This window comes from Amphibalanus amphitrite, unplaced genomic scaffold (assembly GCF_019059575.1).
Source record: "Amphibalanus amphitrite isolate SeventyFive unplaced genomic scaffold, NRLGWU_Aamphi_draft 000016F_arrow, whole genome shotgun sequence".
In the NCBI taxonomy this organism is placed as follows: Eukaryota; Metazoa; Arthropoda; class Thecostraca; order Balanomorpha; family Balanidae; genus Amphibalanus; species Amphibalanus amphitrite.
Window position 1 is genome coordinate 1,364,219 of NW_024881512.1, and position 17,408 is coordinate 1,381,626.

General features: G+C 47.0%; 1 protein-coding gene and 1 long non-coding RNA gene across 56 annotated transcripts in view; one reads left to right on the forward strand and one right to left on the reverse strand.

Moving 5' to 3' along the window:
• LOC122386587 overlaps positions 1-17,408 on the forward strand; it is a 162,178-nt gene that overhangs the window by 92,023 nt on the left and 52,747 nt on the right. The gene's annotated exons all lie outside the window — the stretch shown is intronic.
• LOC122386338 (twitchin-like) overlaps positions 1-17,408 on the reverse strand; it is a 133,114-nt gene that overhangs the window by 91,244 nt on the left and 24,462 nt on the right. For 23 of the 50 annotated variants that reach the window (XR_006257385.1, XM_043375453.1, XM_043375627.1 and 20 more), the window contains exons 10-24: positions 16,874-17,100; positions 15,942-16,259; positions 15,337-15,427; positions 14,871-15,043; positions 13,852-14,615; positions 13,377-13,543; positions 13,051-13,073; positions 12,672-12,734; positions 10,781-12,322; positions 9,678-9,761; positions 9,307-9,393; positions 4,526-8,896; positions 2,932-3,051; positions 2,394-2,471; positions 1,376-1,438 (exon numbers count right to left, since the gene is read on the reverse strand). Coding sequence is in view for 49 of the 50 variants with exons in the window: in XM_043375453.1 (XP_043231388.1) it covers positions 1,376-1,438; positions 2,394-2,471; positions 2,932-3,051; positions 4,526-8,896; positions 9,307-9,393; positions 9,678-9,761; positions 10,781-12,322; positions 12,672-12,734; positions 13,051-13,073; positions 13,377-13,543; positions 13,852-14,615; positions 14,871-15,043; positions 15,337-15,427; positions 15,942-16,259; positions 16,874-17,100 (8,171 nt within the window). In the remaining variant the exon portion in view is untranslated. The remainder of the gene's footprint in view (positions 1-1,375; positions 1,439-2,393; positions 2,472-2,931; positions 3,052-4,525; positions 8,897-9,306; positions 9,394-9,677; positions 9,762-10,780; positions 12,323-12,671; positions 12,735-13,050; positions 13,074-13,376; positions 13,544-13,851; positions 14,616-14,870; positions 15,044-15,336; positions 15,428-15,941; positions 16,260-16,873; positions 17,101-17,408) is intronic. The other 27 variants (XM_043375653.1, XM_043375671.1, XM_043375661.1 and 24 more) reach the window with 14 other exon arrangements.

Here is a 17,408-nt window from a genome sequence, read left to right on the forward strand (position 1 = left end):
TATCAAAAATTGATGCTCATTTTCAGGTTATGTTCCCTCGTGATTGATTATGCACAATGAGAATGATAAACTAAAAAATCCTACACCCACCTCATCTTCATTCGAGCCCGTATTTAGTGCTACCGTAAAGTGGGGCTATTTGAGACAGTGGGGCTATTTGAGACAGTATTTAAAATCGCTATAAAATGAAGATCGTTTGATTTTTGTGTGATATTTTTGCTCAGGGAGGTGTGGAATCGAGCAGTGAATCGCCTGAGCAAAAAAGTAAGCATTAATTTTAAGTGTTTTTTATTTTATAGCAATTTTAAATACTGTCTCAAATAGCCCCACTGTCCCAAATAGCCCCACCTTACGGTATTCATAAATATACATTCATGCCAGGCATTCAGATATGACATGCAATGAAATCGGCGAGAAAAATCGACCAAAGAAAGAAACGGAAAGCTTTTTCCTGGCTTGCTAAAAGTATAGCGGAGGCTATTTAGAATTAAGATCGAAATATTACATGGAGTTCGAAAGTGCGGTTTAAATTTCTTACACGATCTTGAGCATTGGCTCAAACAAAATCCCGACGAACAAAAACGCGTTCGAGCTTGGTAAATCTACAAAATCAGTGGGTTTACAGATGTAGAAGCAGAGAGCGTTGCTTGCTGATAGAGAAAGAGAGCGAGTGGCAACTGTTTACCAATGTGCTGGACTCTGCCAGCAATAGCAAGGGTCGCTCTTGGACCTCGACTACTTTGGGCTCGTCAATGGCTTGCAGCTTAGGCGGGTTCCAGCGAACCCTCTGTCGTCTCTGGCGCTGGTCACAGACACGGCAGGTGTCAGGGGCGTGTCGCTGACACGGGGACACCGGCGACACGCACAGACACGACACACCAGGCGGCGTGACACGCGGGTTAGTGGAGACACGTGACACCGAGAACGGCGGCGCACTGCGGCGGCGGTTCACGGCAGAGTGCGAACGGCACGGTGTCGATCCAGGCGCCTGACACTGAATCAGAACGTCAAAAAGATTCGCCACGACTTTACTGCAGTGCCATCTACCTAATGCTTCAGCTATATGGCATTCATCGAGCTATTTTTATGAAGTCAAGAAGCTAGTTGACAGAAGGCAGGGTTGCAGTAAAGTCGTGTAGGCGGCCACACAATTGACCAGTGTACTGCAAACATCTCACGCATGGCATTTGTTATCAGTATATGTTTTTGACACAATGTCCGTTCAAAAATTATTTATCGATGCAAAAAAACTTCATATCATTTTGTGTAAAGAACAGATCAGAAGGGTGACGTGTCTTGAAGAAAGTGATAGGTGACAGGAAGAAACAAGATGACATTTGATGAACATTGCCATCATTCTTTCTTAGACGCTCACCTCCTCATGGACTTGTTTAATCTGTTGCGCAGCCTCCTCCGTCTGTTGTTCGGCCTTGGCTTTCTGTTAACGGGGTGCTCAATCAGACTTCTTGCATGGCATACAGGGGCAGTTTCTAGCACACATACAGGTGCTACGCTATGAACCGCGAACGGGAGCGGAGCAGCGGCCTCTGGTCTGGTAAAACGCAATGTGAATTATAAAAAATGATGGTTTCGTGTTAACCTCAATTTTCTTATTGAAATGTTAAATAGGAGAATCTGTATTTTTCATGAGTTCGATGCATTCCGAACTCTGTACGAGACGGTACAATAATACCTATCGATGGCCGACGCTGGTGTTTTCGCTCCACTCCTGTTTGCGGCTAAGCAGATAACTATACTGACTGGTCCAGGCTGGTCTGTCTATGGAAACAGCATCATTCCCAAGTGCTAAGGATACATCTGCTTGCGCTTTCGTCGTTACTAATACCATGTCTATGGTCATGATTTTCCATAGTCATTCACTTCGTCGCCCATGTGACAATGGTCATTAATGAACGATAAATACCTTCCGAAGCTGCAATCAGAGTCGCCTAGTTCACACTTCACTGGGTTGACATAGAGTTAGTGGCAATGTTATAGTCATTTTTACTCTTAATGAAATGCTATATTTCATGTTTTCAAATATCTGGATATGACTGATCGTAATATTTATTTTGGAGGCATTCGTTTCGTTGCATCGCCTCAGAACAGTTAGTACTATGTGTTCGGACACGACAGAGCGCACTTTTAAAGTCTTTTTGTTTTGTAATGATTTTGAAAAGAAATTACCATTTTTAGATTCAGATTTTGATCCCAGTTGGACGTAGAAAAATATTGTCGGCTACGTAAAGAATGCTGACCGAACATTCGTTTTCAGCCCCGATGTTAACTGTTCGGTCTGCCCGGGGTCCCAGCGCGCACTGCCGTGTCCCCGTCTGTACACGCCGGCCCCTCAGGAGCCGGCCGGGCTGTTAGTGGGTGTTGTCCGTCTGTACCTTTTGTTTGCGGTGTAACAGCGCGGCGCGCTGCTCGGCGAGAATCTGCTGCGGCGTCTTATTCTCTATGGGCACGGACTAGAAGGGAGGCAGGCAGTCAGAGCTAGGCAGGCACGCAGGCGGCCCGGACGGTTCACGATGTGTGGGACGGACAACGACTAGACGACTCAATGTCACAGATAGGTCACAGAAGTTGGCATGTAGTGTGTGCGTGTGTATTATCGTTTGTTGTATGTAACAGACAGTGTAACACGCATCGACCGACATACAGGAAAAGTCACACTCAGGCAATGTGTAGGACGACACTCATGCTCTTGTTGGCATTCAGCTCTATGGTATATACGAACCACAGTGAAATGTGTCTAGCACAGGAGATCTACTGTGTACGAAAATCCAAAAGCAAGGCAGGTTATTCATGTGTGTTTGGTTCATTGATTCTCCACACCTGTCTGTAAAACAAGTAACCACCTTTCTCTCAAGAACAACCTCATTACCTCAACCCCATTGGTACCGGGCGTGTGAGTGTTTATATCATTACCTGTCTCTTTGGCTTTGTTTTGGGCTTTCGCTCCTCGTCTTTGGGCTCGTCGGCGATGCTACTGGGCGCCGCCGAGCCGCGGCGACTCGAGTCAGCCTCGGAGGGCGAGGACTCGTCCGGCTGCACACACGGGTCGAGGTCAGCGCCAGCCAGCAGGGGTGCACACTGCACACACGGTCACTACACTACGGCTACACGGGACTGGGCTCTACCGTAACACTGACAGCACAGGTCGAACAGGCAGAGACCGCTACACGGCAGGCACTGGCACTACGGTGACGGCAAATGGATGGATGCCAGTCAAGTACGAAAAAATCTGGAGGTTCGTAGCGTGATTCAGGAACAATATTGATAGTACCTATCATTTCAGTCCTAAGTCGATTCTTGGTTCCATTTAGAAAGATAATGTTGAATCTGCCCATTCGTATGATTTCTAAAGGTTAACAGCTCACACAATATCATAAAATGGTAATGTCATATTCAACGCTCCTAGTTCGTAATTACGTGTCTGTCGGTTTTTACGTGATCATTGAACTAGAATATAATGAAATATTATATAGCTATATGCTTTCTATCAGTGAGTAATTACCTTCTTGAGGCACCAAACATACTTTCACCTCCGTCGAAGTCGCCCTTGCTGGTAGCCAACCGCAGTGACTTACACGGTTCTTGTTATTTTAAGTTAATATTTGGTTAAATGTGTCCGAGTTTAATTAGCATGCAAATCATCGTTTATCAAATTTCACAATCACAGCATGCATTTATATGTCGTAGACATGTTTTTTTATAGTCATTTATTTTGGTTCAAAGACAGCATTCCGTGTGATTATTTTTACCAGGAATTGGAGGGAATTGGTGAGCTTAACGGTCAAAAGTGAGGCTAAATGTTTTTTTTTTTTGTCATACGATATCCAATAGACAATTAACATTTTTTTGTTCCTTGACTTGAACGTGAGGTTTATATCTCATTTAATTATTAGTTCTAGCCTCTAAGAATTGCTGCCAAGAACTGAAAAACTTACCATTAAATTGAAAAACGTTATCCAGAGTATAAACAGATGGCCGAGTACCAGATAGAAAGGCAAGAGTTTCACTCCAGTCTAGAGATGTCAATCGGATACCAACTTTTTGGTATACCGATACCAAACCGATACCAACTTGGTATTTGGTGTTTCAATCCTAATGTGTTTGGTATTTTGTTGGTATTATGAACCCTTACTAATGTATAAGAGGCTAAGAAATTGGCAAAAAGTTGGTATTTCCCTCATCTTTCAAAGTTGGTTCGGTTTCGGTATTTCCTCACGGTTTTGGTCGGTATTTGGTTTGGTATCGGTATTCCGATTTTCTGTAATTGACATCACTACTCCAGTCGTATTGTTCCAGATAATGCATAAGTAGAAATGCTAGAGAGCAGATGCAGAGCTGGTGGCGTATCGCCGAAGAGAGGCTGCGACGGACGTTATAATGCAGAACGGCTCATTGACCAATCGCCAGTCTCTGGTCAATCTTGAGAAGCAGCGGCGTCGGAGGGTTACGGCCGCCCAGCGCCGATTGCTGGGCGGCAGCTGCGGTTAGAGAGGCACCTCCAGTATACCTGGGTGTCGTCCACATCGGAGGTGGTCGGCCGAGTGCGCGGCTTCTTCTTCTTCTTCTTTGGCGCCTCCTCTGCCGCCGACTTCTCTTCCTCGGCGTCCGAAGTCCTCGGGGTGGCTTTCTTTTCGCGTTTCTTCTTCTTGATTGATCTCTGCCATGGCAGAAGACCGTCTTCTTCCTCGCCCGGCGACTCGACAACTACTGCTGGAACCTCGCTGACTTCAGCAAACTTTGGCACCTTCAGCTCCGTGATCTGCGGGCGCTTGGCCCAGGGCACAGACATCTCAGCTTCCTCTTCCTTCTTTGGTTTCTCTTTTGGTTTTGCTTTTCTTAAGAGGGATTTAGTTCTGGCAAAGCTCTCTCCGGCATGCTCAGGCTCAACATCTTCCAGCAATCTGCTAGGTCTCCTCTCAGTGTTCGGCTCGTCTTTGGTTTTAGCCGGCTGATCTTGAGTATCGTGAGACTTTTTGTCTTTGGATTTCTTACTGGACTTTGGCTGGCGTTTGTCCAATGGTTCACTTTTATCGGAAGGCTGCGACAATTCCGGTGCATCCACTTCCATTGGACTGCTCTCGTCGCTGGCTGTCGGTGCTTTGTCTTCCCTTGGTTTCTTTGCGCTTGTCATGTCTGGCATTTCTGACTCTGGCGCATCTGCGACCCTACCCTTGTCACGTTCATCATCTTTCGGAACAGCTTTCTTTTCTCGTCTCTTTTTAATTGACCTTTGCCAAGGAAGGAGTCCATCATCTTCTTCTGGCAACTCCTGCGGTTTCGCCTGTGTAGGCTCCTTTTGCTTGTCTTCATCCGGTAGACTGTCCTTCGGCTTCTTTTCACCCGGTTTTTCGTCCTTGCCGTCGTGATCAGTTGGCTTCTCCTTATCGTCAGACGTATTGGGAGTATGCTTCTCTTCGCGTTTCTTTTTCAGCGCTCTCTGCCATGGAAGGAGGCCGTCGTCTTCTTCAGGTGGCTGGTCTTCTGCCACTGGCTTAGCTTCTTTATTCTCCGGCTTATCGCTTTCCTTGGCTTCGGGCTTCTCTTCCGTTGATTTGCCATCCTCCTGCTCGTCAGATCTGGGAATCGTTGTTTTCTCCCGTTTCTTTTTTCGGGATCTCTGCCAAGGAAGAAGTCCATCGTCTTCAACGGGTTTGTCTTCGTCAGCAGATGCTTTTCCTTCTGGCATTTTATCATGTTTCTGATCATCCTTTTCAGGTTTCTCCTTCTCATCTTGAGCTTGTATTGGCTCATCTGAATCGAGTTTAGTAGGCTTTATCCGTGTTTTTTCATCGGGTTTCCCTGATGGTGACCTTTTGTCCTTTTCTGCATTCGGCGCATCATCAAGTGAAGACGGTTTTTCTTTTGTTAAGTCTTCATCATGTTCTTTGGGTTTTAATTCGGTCAGTTTATCACCGGGACGGCCTTCGTCTCTTGCTTCTTCCGTGCCACTCGAAGGTTTAGCTGTGGACTTTTCCTCACGCTTCTTTTTTAATGCTCTCTGCCACGGCAAAAGTCCGTCGTCTTCTATGGGTGTTTCCTTTTCCTCTGAGGGCTCATCTGTCTGTTGTTTTTCTTGTTCGCTGATTTGTTCATTCTCTTTCTTCTTGTCCAACTTTGTCTCATCTGTATCTGGTTTTTCTGCTTTAGTGGTAGGCTTCTTGTCGCGCTTCTTTTTCGACCTTTGCCATGGAACACCTTCATCTTGAGGCTCTTCAGCTGTCGTGTGTTGATCTGCATTCGGCTGGGCTTTGTCTGTCCTATCTTCACCAAGTTTATCTTCCTGAGTTTTTTCGTCAGGCTGGCTTTCATTAGGTTTTTCTGTTTTGACATCGATCGCTGACTGTGGTGTTTCCTCATCTCGTTTCTTTTTCATTGGTCTCTGTCTCGGAAGGAACTCGCCTTCATCATCCAAATATTCTTGTTCTGCCGATGGCATTTTCCCCGATGGCTTTGTTTCTGGCTCATCATCACATGGCGCGATTTTTTCAGGCTTCCTTGCTGACCTGACTTCATCTGGCCTGTCTGTTATCGGCTTGGTAGCTTCAGGTGTTTTAGTGTCGTCAGGTTTCTTTCTCGATGGCCTTTTTGTAGTTGTGTCCTCATCCTTCCTCGGTTTTTGAGCTTCGATGTGCTCGTCATCCTCTATTTTATCTGTTTTTGGTTTGTCTGTGCGCTTATCAGGGTGAGGAGATATTTTGTTTACGTCCTCTGGGGCTGTTTCGTCTTCTTCAGGCATTTGTTTGGGGGTCTTGTCCCTTGTCGTTGGTGTTTCTGGCTGCGTTATTTTAGTTCCCTTGTCACTTTCCTTTCTCTTCCGAGGTCTTTGATCAGCCTCCTCATCGGTCTGGTCATCGCGGTCTAGTTTCTTTGGCTTGTCCTTACCTTCATCAGTCTTAGCACCTTCAGGCGCTGTCTTTTTGCCAGGCTTTCTTGCCTTCTTTCTCCTCCACGGCATATCATTTGCTTCTTCGGTCGGTTCACTAACTTCTTGCATATCAATGTCCATCTCTTCTATTTCATCGTCTTTGGCTGCCTTTGGTTCACGTACTTTTGATGTAGGTGCATGGGTTTGATCTGAAGGTTCCGAAGGCGAAACATCCTTACTTGAAGGCGTCAACTCTGCATCGGACTTAGGACGTCTCGGTCTTTCTTTCTGCTGGTCATCAGGTTCTTTGGAATCCTCTGATGTATCCGTCAGCTGTCTGCTTTCTTTATCTTCGATGTCCTGTTTCCCTATTTTTCGTTTGTCTTTCACCTCCCGCACGGAGCCAACCGTACTGGCACTGGATTCTTCCGTGTCCTCTGCTGATGATAGCTTTTCATCTACTGTATCGGATCGCTTTTTATCTTGCGGCTGCTCTTGAGGCTTTTTGCTTTCAACATCTTTTGGTTTTGGCTTTTTCCTTCGCGGCATTTTTTCGTCTTGGTCTTTTTCACCAGCTGTTTCTTGATCTCGTTTCCTAGAAGGTATTTTCTCGGGCGCATCTTGGTCTGATTCGGATGAGGTTGGTTTTTGCTCACTTGGAACATGTTTTCCTGGGCTTTTTCTCTGTTGCGATTTGGATTTTAGTGGTTGCGCTTCACTGGGTCCCTTCTTTTGTTGCAATGACTTCTCTTTGTCTTTGTCTTCTGGTTTATAATCCTCAGGTGAGCTATCATCTTCATCTCGTGGCTCTTCAGGCTTTCCTTTGCGAGGTTTGACTTTGTTTCCCCATGGGGTAGATATTTCATCTGGGGTAGAATCGCTTTCATCTCTTACCAAGGGTTTTTTATCTTCAGGTTCTTCTTCGTCTTCGTCACCTTTCTTCAATTTCCTAGCGGTGCTTTCTTTCCTCTTTGTTTTTACATCTCCTTCCTGTATGGTTTGCGAATCTTCCGGCTCTTTCTCATCGTCTGGTTTTCGATGTCGATCTGTGACCTTCCTTTTTGTTTTTGTTTTGGGATGTTCCGGCGTTGTTTCACCATCAGTTCTAGGGGAAACCAGTTTTTCCTCCTCGACACTTTTGTCAGGTTTATCTCGGGTAGCTTTTTCCCGTGGAAAATGTTCATCCTCATCCATGGATTCCTCATCGACACCCGTCTTTGATGTCCTCATCTTATCTTTAACTTCTGGTTCGTCATCTTTTGGCTGCTTCGGATGAAGCTTACGTTCTTCCGGCATTTCTTCGTCAGGCACATGTTTGTCGTCAGGACGCGTGTCTGCTGGCTTTCGTGGCTTTATCTTCTTACCCCAGCGAGTATCACTCGTCTCATCGACCTCTTCTCGGTTTTCCTGAGAGTCGATTGGCCTTTCTCCTTTTGGTTTCTTCTTTTCTTCTGGTTCCCTGTCTTTCATAGTTGGTTCTGTTGAGTCTTGAACTTCTTTATTCTCCCTTTGACGTTTATCAGGCTTCTTCTTTCGGGACCACGGTTGTCTTTGATCATCAGCGTCTGGCTTCTGATCGGTCTCTGGTTCTGCCTGATGAACTTCTGGCCTTCTCTGGACATCCTTTTCGGAGGCATCATCTCTCCATTCCGGGCGAAGAGCTTTGGTCGACGTTTCCTGCTCTTCCGGCTCTTCTTTTCGCTTTCTTGTTCGCGTCTTTCTCATGACCTCTTCGGTTGTTTGCTCTGTGATCGTTTCCTCTTCTTCGGATTCATGTTCTTCCCATACACCTTGTCGCACTTTCTCCGGTTCTAGCTCATCCTCTTTTCCAGTGCGAGCCGTGCGCCACCGCTTGTTAGTAGTGACTTCTCGAGAGCCACGCCGTTTTGCTACAAAGCTCTCTTCGCGCTCTTCGGTGACAGCGTGCGCCTTTTGGGGAAGCTGAAGGTCCTGCATTCCCTCGATGAGCTCTTGGACCGTTGTGTCGTCTGGTTTGGCCACCTCACGCTCGAACTGACGCGACAAATGAGGAAAACCGTCAATGTATAGAAATGATTTAGGAAAATACTCTCGTATTTACTAGCACAGGGAGAAAACGAAGGGGCATTGTGTTTGATGTGGAAACACGTATGTGCGGCTCGTTTGTCATCTGGAACGAGTCACGGTAACACGCCATGCGAGGTATGCAAGGGGCTCACTCGGCACAGTGATGGATTCAACTCATACGACACAAATGTGCGGACATTGGGCGACAAGGGGGCGTACTTTGACCTGTGGCTATGTTTATCCTAGGTTATTGTGTCTATTCTAAGGTGTTCGTGTACTTGGAGTTACATTTTAATCATTGCATTTTGTAAAATGTTCATGTACTTTTCGAAGCGGCCACATTTAACGTAGCTATTTATAATGAACTTTGTATATACCTGGCCAATGGACATGGATATTTCGGACACCTCGTCCTCGGTGTCAACATCTTCCGTCTCTTGAACCCTGCGGTGTGCTGGGGACTTCTATGGGAACAAACAAGACAGACGTGCGTTAGCCCAACGCTTTGGTGATCGAGCGTCCATTGGAGGGTGAAGTGCACTACTACGTCGTTCCAAAAAAGTACATCACAATGCTCCGTAAAAATACATTTTCATGCAAAACCTTGTAATTGACGGGTTGAAAATTTGACTCTCAAAATGGGTATAAAATGGATTCCAGGCATCAACGATGAACATTTCTCAAATATGCTTTCCGACCTTGCTGGCGCCGGTAGGTATCCCTGTTGCTGTGGCAGCGTGACACCTACCTTTTCTGGGAGGGGCTGGTCGACGCTATCGGCCTGCACGGAGCTCTTGCGGGACGAGGTTTTCATCTCTACTCTCTGTACCGACTGGGTGCACGAGCAAAACGGACAAACCTCGGTCACGTCAGGGGGCACAAAACGGCGTGGCGCTGGGCGTGGGGAAAAGGGTACACTGCACAACAATGCTATAGGCACGCACACAACTGCTCATCGAAGCGTAAAAGTAAGCTAAAAATGTAAAATGCTCCCATTCACCGATCGTGATTGCTCGAAGCATTTTTTTTTTTAACAGCTCTGCGCATCTGAACAATGCCTTTCAACGTGTTATCATACTGAACGCGGTATCGCCAGCTTGTAATGTTGATTGCTTTACGTCGCTTTCTGTTGCACTCATGACTTAGCGAATGTATTTTTTTTTGCAGTAGTGTTAATACGTTAATTTGAAAAAATACACGGCATGTTATTTTACACATGATTTAAATGCATTTATGGAGAAGGTCAAAACAGCGGCCATTAGTGTTTTGATCCGTCCTGGTTTAAAATATGTAAGCTGTTTTGGCCTTCCCAAGGCATGCATTTTATGAACCATTTGCCTTGTCTGCAAATCCGTGAAGGATTTGCATTCTTGCATGAGTATAGTCATGCAACTTTTAAAAACAAACGTTATTTTGCGTAAAAACAACTTAATCAAGTGACGATATTCGTGTTAATTAAAGGTATACATAGGAAATAAACTCTTTTTTTTGTTAGTTACGAGTATTTAAATGGTATGTATATAGCTTTTAATGGCTTAAACAGTTATGGCCTTCTCACATAATAGTGAAAATTGCACAGTAACAAGTAAAATGTAGCCAAGTATGATACACAGCGAGAAGAAAGCTCAGTTATGGATGAAGAAATCGACACACCGTACAAGACAGAGTAACCCGTAGAAGAAAACAGATGAACAAAGTTCTTGAAAATAAAAAATGATAGACACGGAAGAAGTTGAGCGGACAGCCAGCATTGTGAAGTTTCGTCGCCGGTTCCGGACGAGTCGTTGATTAGTCAATTGAGTGTGCGCCTCTGTGGCGGCGCAGTGTTACGACATTGACCGTTTGCCTCACCGATCGGCGCCGCGTGGTCGTAGTGGTAACGGAGATCTCCTCCTCCTCCTCCGTCTCGTCCAGACTCTCCTCGTCGGGCCGGCCCACGCGCGGCACGCGCCGCCGGGCCACCTGCCGGTCCCTCCTCTTCTCGGTGCTGGCCAGAGCCCGCTCCTCGCTCGGCTGTCCCTCAAACTCGGCCGGCTCGGCCATCTCAGCGTCCGGAGACTCGGGAATGGCGTCCCTGGCGCGACGGGTTTTCCGCGGCTTCTTGTCCGCGTCTTTCGGCTGTTTCTCTTTTGTTTTTTCGTCTTTAGGAGCAGCAGTATCGTCCTTTGGGGATTTTTCTGGCTCTGGACTTTCTTCTTTGCCCCATCTTGATTTTTTACTTTTCGGCTTTTTGGCACTTGGTTCTGCAGGCTTTTCGCTATCGTCCTCCGGAGCAATCTCCTGCGCTGGTTTCGGTTTCTTTTCTTTGGGCTTTTTCGTGGTGGGCTCGTCTTTACCCGGCTTCTCTTCATCTGGAGCTGTTTCGCGCTCCGTTTTTGATATGTCTTTTGGTTTCTTGACGTGCGATTCATCGGTCTCGACGCTTTCTGGTTCTGGACTTTTCTCCTTCCCCGGTCTCGTTTTCTTGTCCTTTGGCTTTTTAGCGATTGGCTCATCCTGTTCAGGCTTATCTTGTTCAGAACTCTTTGGTTTTTCCGGCTTTGATTTTTTATGCCTCGTTACCTTAGTTTGAGATTCGTCTGTCTCAGTAATTTCTGATTCAGGACTTTCTTCCTCCTTTTCTTCTTTTTCGGGTCTCAATTTTGTTTCTGTAGGTTGTTTGGGCTTTGCTTCATCAGTTTTTGGCTTATCGTCATCTTTACCCGGTCGTGTCTTCCTTTCTTTTGGTTTCTTTGGGGTCGTTTCGTCACTTTTGGGCTCGTCAATATCACGAAGGTCCTCTTTATCGGATCGTGCCTTTTTATCCTTTGGTTTCGGAGCTTTTTGTTCATCCTGTATGTCACTCTCGGGTTCTGGACTTTCCTCTTTTTCTGGTCTCGATTTCTCATCTTTTGATTTCTTCGGACGATGCTCATCTTTTGGACTTTCTGGCTCAGGGCTTTTGTCTTTTCCTGGCCTTACCTTCCTGTCCTTTGTTTTCTTACCAGTTGGTTCATCCTTTTTGGGGCTCTCAGGTTCAGGGCTTTCTTCCCTTTCCACCTTCGGCTTCTTTTCTTTCGGTTTCTTTAACATAGACTCCTGCTCTTCCGGCTCTGGGGACTGGTCTGTGTCTTCCTTGGTCCTTTTATCCTTCGGTCGCTTTGTTTTTGGTTTGTCCTTCTCTTCTGGCTCAGGACTATCTTCCTTGAGCGTTTTTGATTCCTTTTTCTTTGTCTTATCGACGGCCTTTTCTGGCTTTTTCGTATCAATTTTGGTGTCTTTGGGCTTCTTGTCCGAGACCTTTACCTTAGTGTCTGTGTCCTCCATTTCTTCATCCTCTGAGATTTCCATATCTTCTTCCATCTTTTCGTCATCTTTTGGCTTTGTTTCGTCTTGCTTCGGTTTCTTGGTTTTCTTCGGGAGCAAAGGTGGTTTTTAAGTGACAAGTGCATTTACCAGACACGTAGCTGTGTTGTATACTACCTACAATGACCCCTCCTGTTACATTGCTCACGTGTAATCTAAACACACTTCTATTTTACATGATTCCATTTCGTGAAATGGATCTTTTATGGCAAGAAAGAACAATTTTTTACTTGAAAACTGCAACAGATATGCGAGTTGAACTAAATCAGATATTTGGAGTTACGCTGATAATGCTTAGTTTCATATCGGTAAATATTATTATTTGTATTTGTGCTGTCTTGAATTTGAGCACACTGCTCGGTAATATACCCAATAAGACCATCAGCATATTGCTTACCTCTTGCGGGGTGTCTTTTTCCTTCTTTTTCTTTCTCGGTTTCTTGTCCTCTTCATCGAGTTCCTACAGAAAAAATAGATCTTTTATTTAAGGATATCTATCATTCTATTATTAAAAGATGCCATTCTATCTAAATTGACATAATTTCCTTTATTTTATACTTTATAAGACTGCATGGAAAATACGCTCCCCATCCATTCACGCTTCTTGCTAGCTACATTTTCGAATGCATGGGACATTCTATCTCGAACATGCTGACACTGGTGACTACACTTGCTATCGCACTCAAGCCTAATCGAGCATTTGTCTACGTGGATAGGTGATAGCCCCTCGGCCACGGGGCCGACTAAGCTAATATCAATGTGCAAGGTTTGCTTACCAGCTTCTCGATGACCACTTTTTCTGAAAGCAGACGAATGGAAATTCGTCAAATTCACACAATGGTCTGTCACGGATGTTCAACTTCAAGTTGGCTTCTGCGTCGTTCGCTTAAACGCTTGATACGTATTTTTAACAATTCAAATGTGTTTTGAAGAGACAATCTTGAGTTCCGCCTTTAGGAAACTTATATTGATCTTCGCGCTACGCGCGCTACTAAATGCTTCAAGTTACTCCGAGCACATTCATCCCTGATCTGTTATGACCGCCTAATGTACCTACCTCTTGACTGTAACTTATTATGGTAATGTTAATGTTCGGGCTTACCGTTGACGGTCAGCTGCGCGGAACACTCTGACGAGCCGAACTGATTCTTGGCCACCACCTTGTAGGTGCCAGACGCGTCCAGCTTGATCCGAGAGATGGACAGCATGATGTTCTGGCCGTCGAAACTCATAAAGACGTCCCTGGTCTCGTCGAGCTCCACGCCGTCTCTGGAGGAGAAGAGGGGAAGTGAGGGAGAATATGCACCAATCGGCCAGCAGGGCCGCCAGTTGGAGTTTGCAAATACCATTAAATTGGTTACCGTTGTTGATTGGTGCCGGTTGTGTTACCGGCTGAGGTTCCTATTTCGATGGCAAAAACGTCACTTTTATTACTTTGACCGCAAGTCGCGAAAAACGATGTGCTCTGCTTGAATGAAACGATTTACGCTGTGTATTACGTGCTTATTAACTAAGACCATGTCAAGAGCTTTGTTTTTTCACATAAATATTTCACGTCAGCATTGCTTAAAACTTACTTGTACCATGTGATTTCCACCTTCATGTCGTCCTTTGTGAGCTTGCAGTTGAAATCTGCGCCCTTTCCCTCCTCTACAGAGGCGGATTCCAGGAACGTTGCGAACTCAGGTTTGTCTCCCTTGGGCTTCGGCTTCGTTGTCTTTGAGACCTTTTTCTTGGTGACCTTGGGCTTGTCAGGCTTGTCGGTCTTATCTTTGGCTGGTTTCTCGGATACTTCGGATACGTCCGAAGTTTCTACCACCTCCTCAGCCTTGTCATTAGCAACAACCGTCTTCGTCTCTTCTACCTGCTCTATGGCCTTCTTTGGCTTGTCCTTGGAGTCAGGAACTTCGACCTGCTCCGACTTCTTTCTCTTTACCTTGGTCACCTTTTTCTCGGAAATTTCGGAGACCTCGGAGACTTCTGACGCCTCCTCTTCCACCACCTGCTGATCCATCTTCGCCTCCATCTTTTGCACCCTGCTCATCCGTCGCTCGGCGACCTCCGACACTTCAGACACCTCCTCCTCAACCTCGACACTCTCCTCGACCTGTTCAACAGCCTTTTCTTCTTTCTTCTCCTTCTTAGGCTTTTTGACCTTCTTCGACACCTCAGACACCTCGGAGACTTCCTCTTCCGCCTCTTCTTCCTCTTCCTCGAAGAGCTGCGTGACCTTCACCGTCTTGGACTTGACCTCGCCCTTGGCGTTTTTGGCGATCAGCTGATACTCTCCCTTGTCACTGTCGGCGGCGTTCTCGATCTCCAGTTTTACCGCATATTCGCCCTGGGGAAACACGGTATCCATGTTAAAAATAAACAAGTAGAGGGAATACATTGAGAGCGCTGTGAAATGATGCTGATATGTATCCGTTATTTGTTTTAGGTACCTTGCATCTTAGAAAGCTATGCAATCTAGATTCTACAAACAGAATCTAGAAAGCATGTCAAGACACGTGGATGGTATATCGGTTGAAGTGGCAGGGTACATGAATTATTTCGGCTGAGGATGGTCATGGTGTCTTTGCCGCTCGTCACTGACCTGGGCGACGTTCTCGACCTTGACCGATCGGCGGGAGTCGCGCACCACCGAGTGTTTCTCGTGGATCCAGTTGATGTCGGGCTGGTTGACGCAGGCGATGCGGGCCTCGATGATGACGGTGCGGCGTCGGTGGACGATCTGCACGCGCGGCTGCTGGCGCACCTCCGGCACCACTGTACCGAGAGGAGCACGATGTCAGACGGGAGGCTACAAAGTGATCTCGGCCTCTCGGGGGATCGCACGAGTCAGACGGTTGGTCAAAGAGGTTAGCACGGATAGGAGGAAAAAACGGCCACAACTTGGAGGATGGCAGAGGGGCTAGACGGTAGGCCACGGGGACGACCACCAGCCGAGTGTCAGAGAACTTAAAACCACCGCGCTATAGTCCAGTGAAGACAAGAAAGATAGGTATTGGCGCTACGACAGGCTAGCTGCGTAGTCTGTAACTAATATGATACTGTCTCACCTTCGATGTTGAGAGTTAGGTTGGCGTTGATTTCGCCGAACTCGTTTTTGATATTGCACTTGTACATTCCAGCATCTTCTGGCTGGGGGTCCTGCGAGAGAACAGGTGTAAATCATTGAAACTCGAAGAGCGCCAGTGAATTGGGAGACGAAATGACCGATGAACGGGTTTGCGATATTGTCTTACAATTTGTGTACTTCTAAATATTATTTTATTCATATAAGTTGGCAGAGTAAAAATCAATTAATGATCATAATCATTACACTTCTCATCACGAAAGAATAAACATTTTATATTTAGATGAGGTGAACTGCAAAGGAAACAGAGAGCCAGAAAGAGAGAAAAATAAAATGTCAAAATATGAAATATCAAAAATGAAACGCAAAAATAGCTTCGAACTCGCATCACACAAACGTTGGGTCATGGGGAAAACAATGTTTAACTACAGCTATAAAGAAAACAAACGAACAAAAAAAAAAAAAAAAATGCACGCCACCACAGCTGCTGCTGCTGGTATCAGGAAATCAGGTCTTCTCATCACACCACCGAAGAAGAAAGTTCCTTTGGCGGCCGGTGTTGTGGTGCGCCGGCCGGTCGCCGCCTACCCGTATCCTCAGGTGGAGTGTGTGGATGTGCTTCTGCTCCTTCTGCGTCAGCTGGTGGCGGGCCGTCTCGCGCACCGCGCGGCCCGCCTGCGTCCAGCTGACGGTGATGGCCGTCTCGGAGCGGACGCGCACCTCCATCAGGATGACGCGCTCGGACTCGGAGCGTATGGCCGGCGGGCCGACAAACGAGGGCGGCTGGCCGGCCGGCGGCTCCGGCTCCGGCTCCGGCTCGATGTTCAGCGACAGGTTGGCGTTGGTTTCGCCGAACTCGTTCTTTGCGTGGCAGCGGTACTTGCCGCTGTCGGCGGCCGCCGGCTCCTGTGGCGGGTCGCGCCGGGCGCCGGACGGTCAGCGGACCGGGCCGCGGGGGAGAGGGCACCGGGCGGGTTGCGGCGGACTACACACCACACGGAGCTAGTGACACGCGCTAGGACAGTGTGATACACGCTAAGACGGCAAGTGTGAGACTGACGGTGGTCGTGCAAGCGGACACGGAGATGGTGTTTCAGCTGATCGCTTATTTCCAGTGAGCTTTGTTCAGGCAATGATGATTTATGAAGCGATTTTGGTATATGTACAGGCTGGACGCAGTACCCTCATCTTTATGATGTCATAGTTTGTTTTTCTACGATTAAACACTGGAAATAAGCGAGCAGATTTAATTAAAACTATTGTAAATGTCGATGCGAGATGCTCTTGAGCATAGTAACTTGTCGGTAAGGGACAGCGCTGTCTATTTATGATGTACAAATGTACTAGTTTACGCCCTGCAGACAACTAAATCACCGAACTAGTTCTTTACTTCACGCCCCGCAGCACTGTACTACGCGTCTAGACAATGCACTACGGCGTAGTGTATCTGCCGCGGTCTACACGCCACTCGCTGCTTTACCCTACGCCGGAGCCCGTCCTTCCGTGCAGTGTGCACCCACCTTCAGCAGGAGGAGGACCTCGTACTCGTTCTCGGAGACCTTGTTGATGGTAGTGGAGAGACGCGATGAGCTCTGCACCAGCTCCGTCTCCTTGTACCACGTGATCTCCGGCGGCGGGGTCGACTTGACGCGGCACTTCATGGTGATGAGCGTGCCGTCCTCGTTCGGCAGGATCTTGGGTTTCTCGGTGAACTGCGGCCCCCGACCGCGCGGCTTCTCCTCGCCAGCTGAGGACGGGGGAGGTTAGGTCAGGTCAGGTCACCGTCTGCTGCCCGACCGCGCGGCCTCTCCTCACCAGCTGAGGTAAAGGCCAGGGTAGGTCAGCGGTCAGGTCAGTGTCTGCGTCTCATCGTGAGAATGATGCTGCTCATAGGCGCAGTCGCGATTTTCGAGATGGGAGAACTGAAAACGTTAAAAGAGCTTTTGAAAAATTTGAGAGCTCTGGGATTACCCTTCAGCATTGCTGTGATCAGCATCGGGCTGTCCAAGATCCCTGTGGGCTATACTCATTCGGATTGGATATTTTGTCATTAGT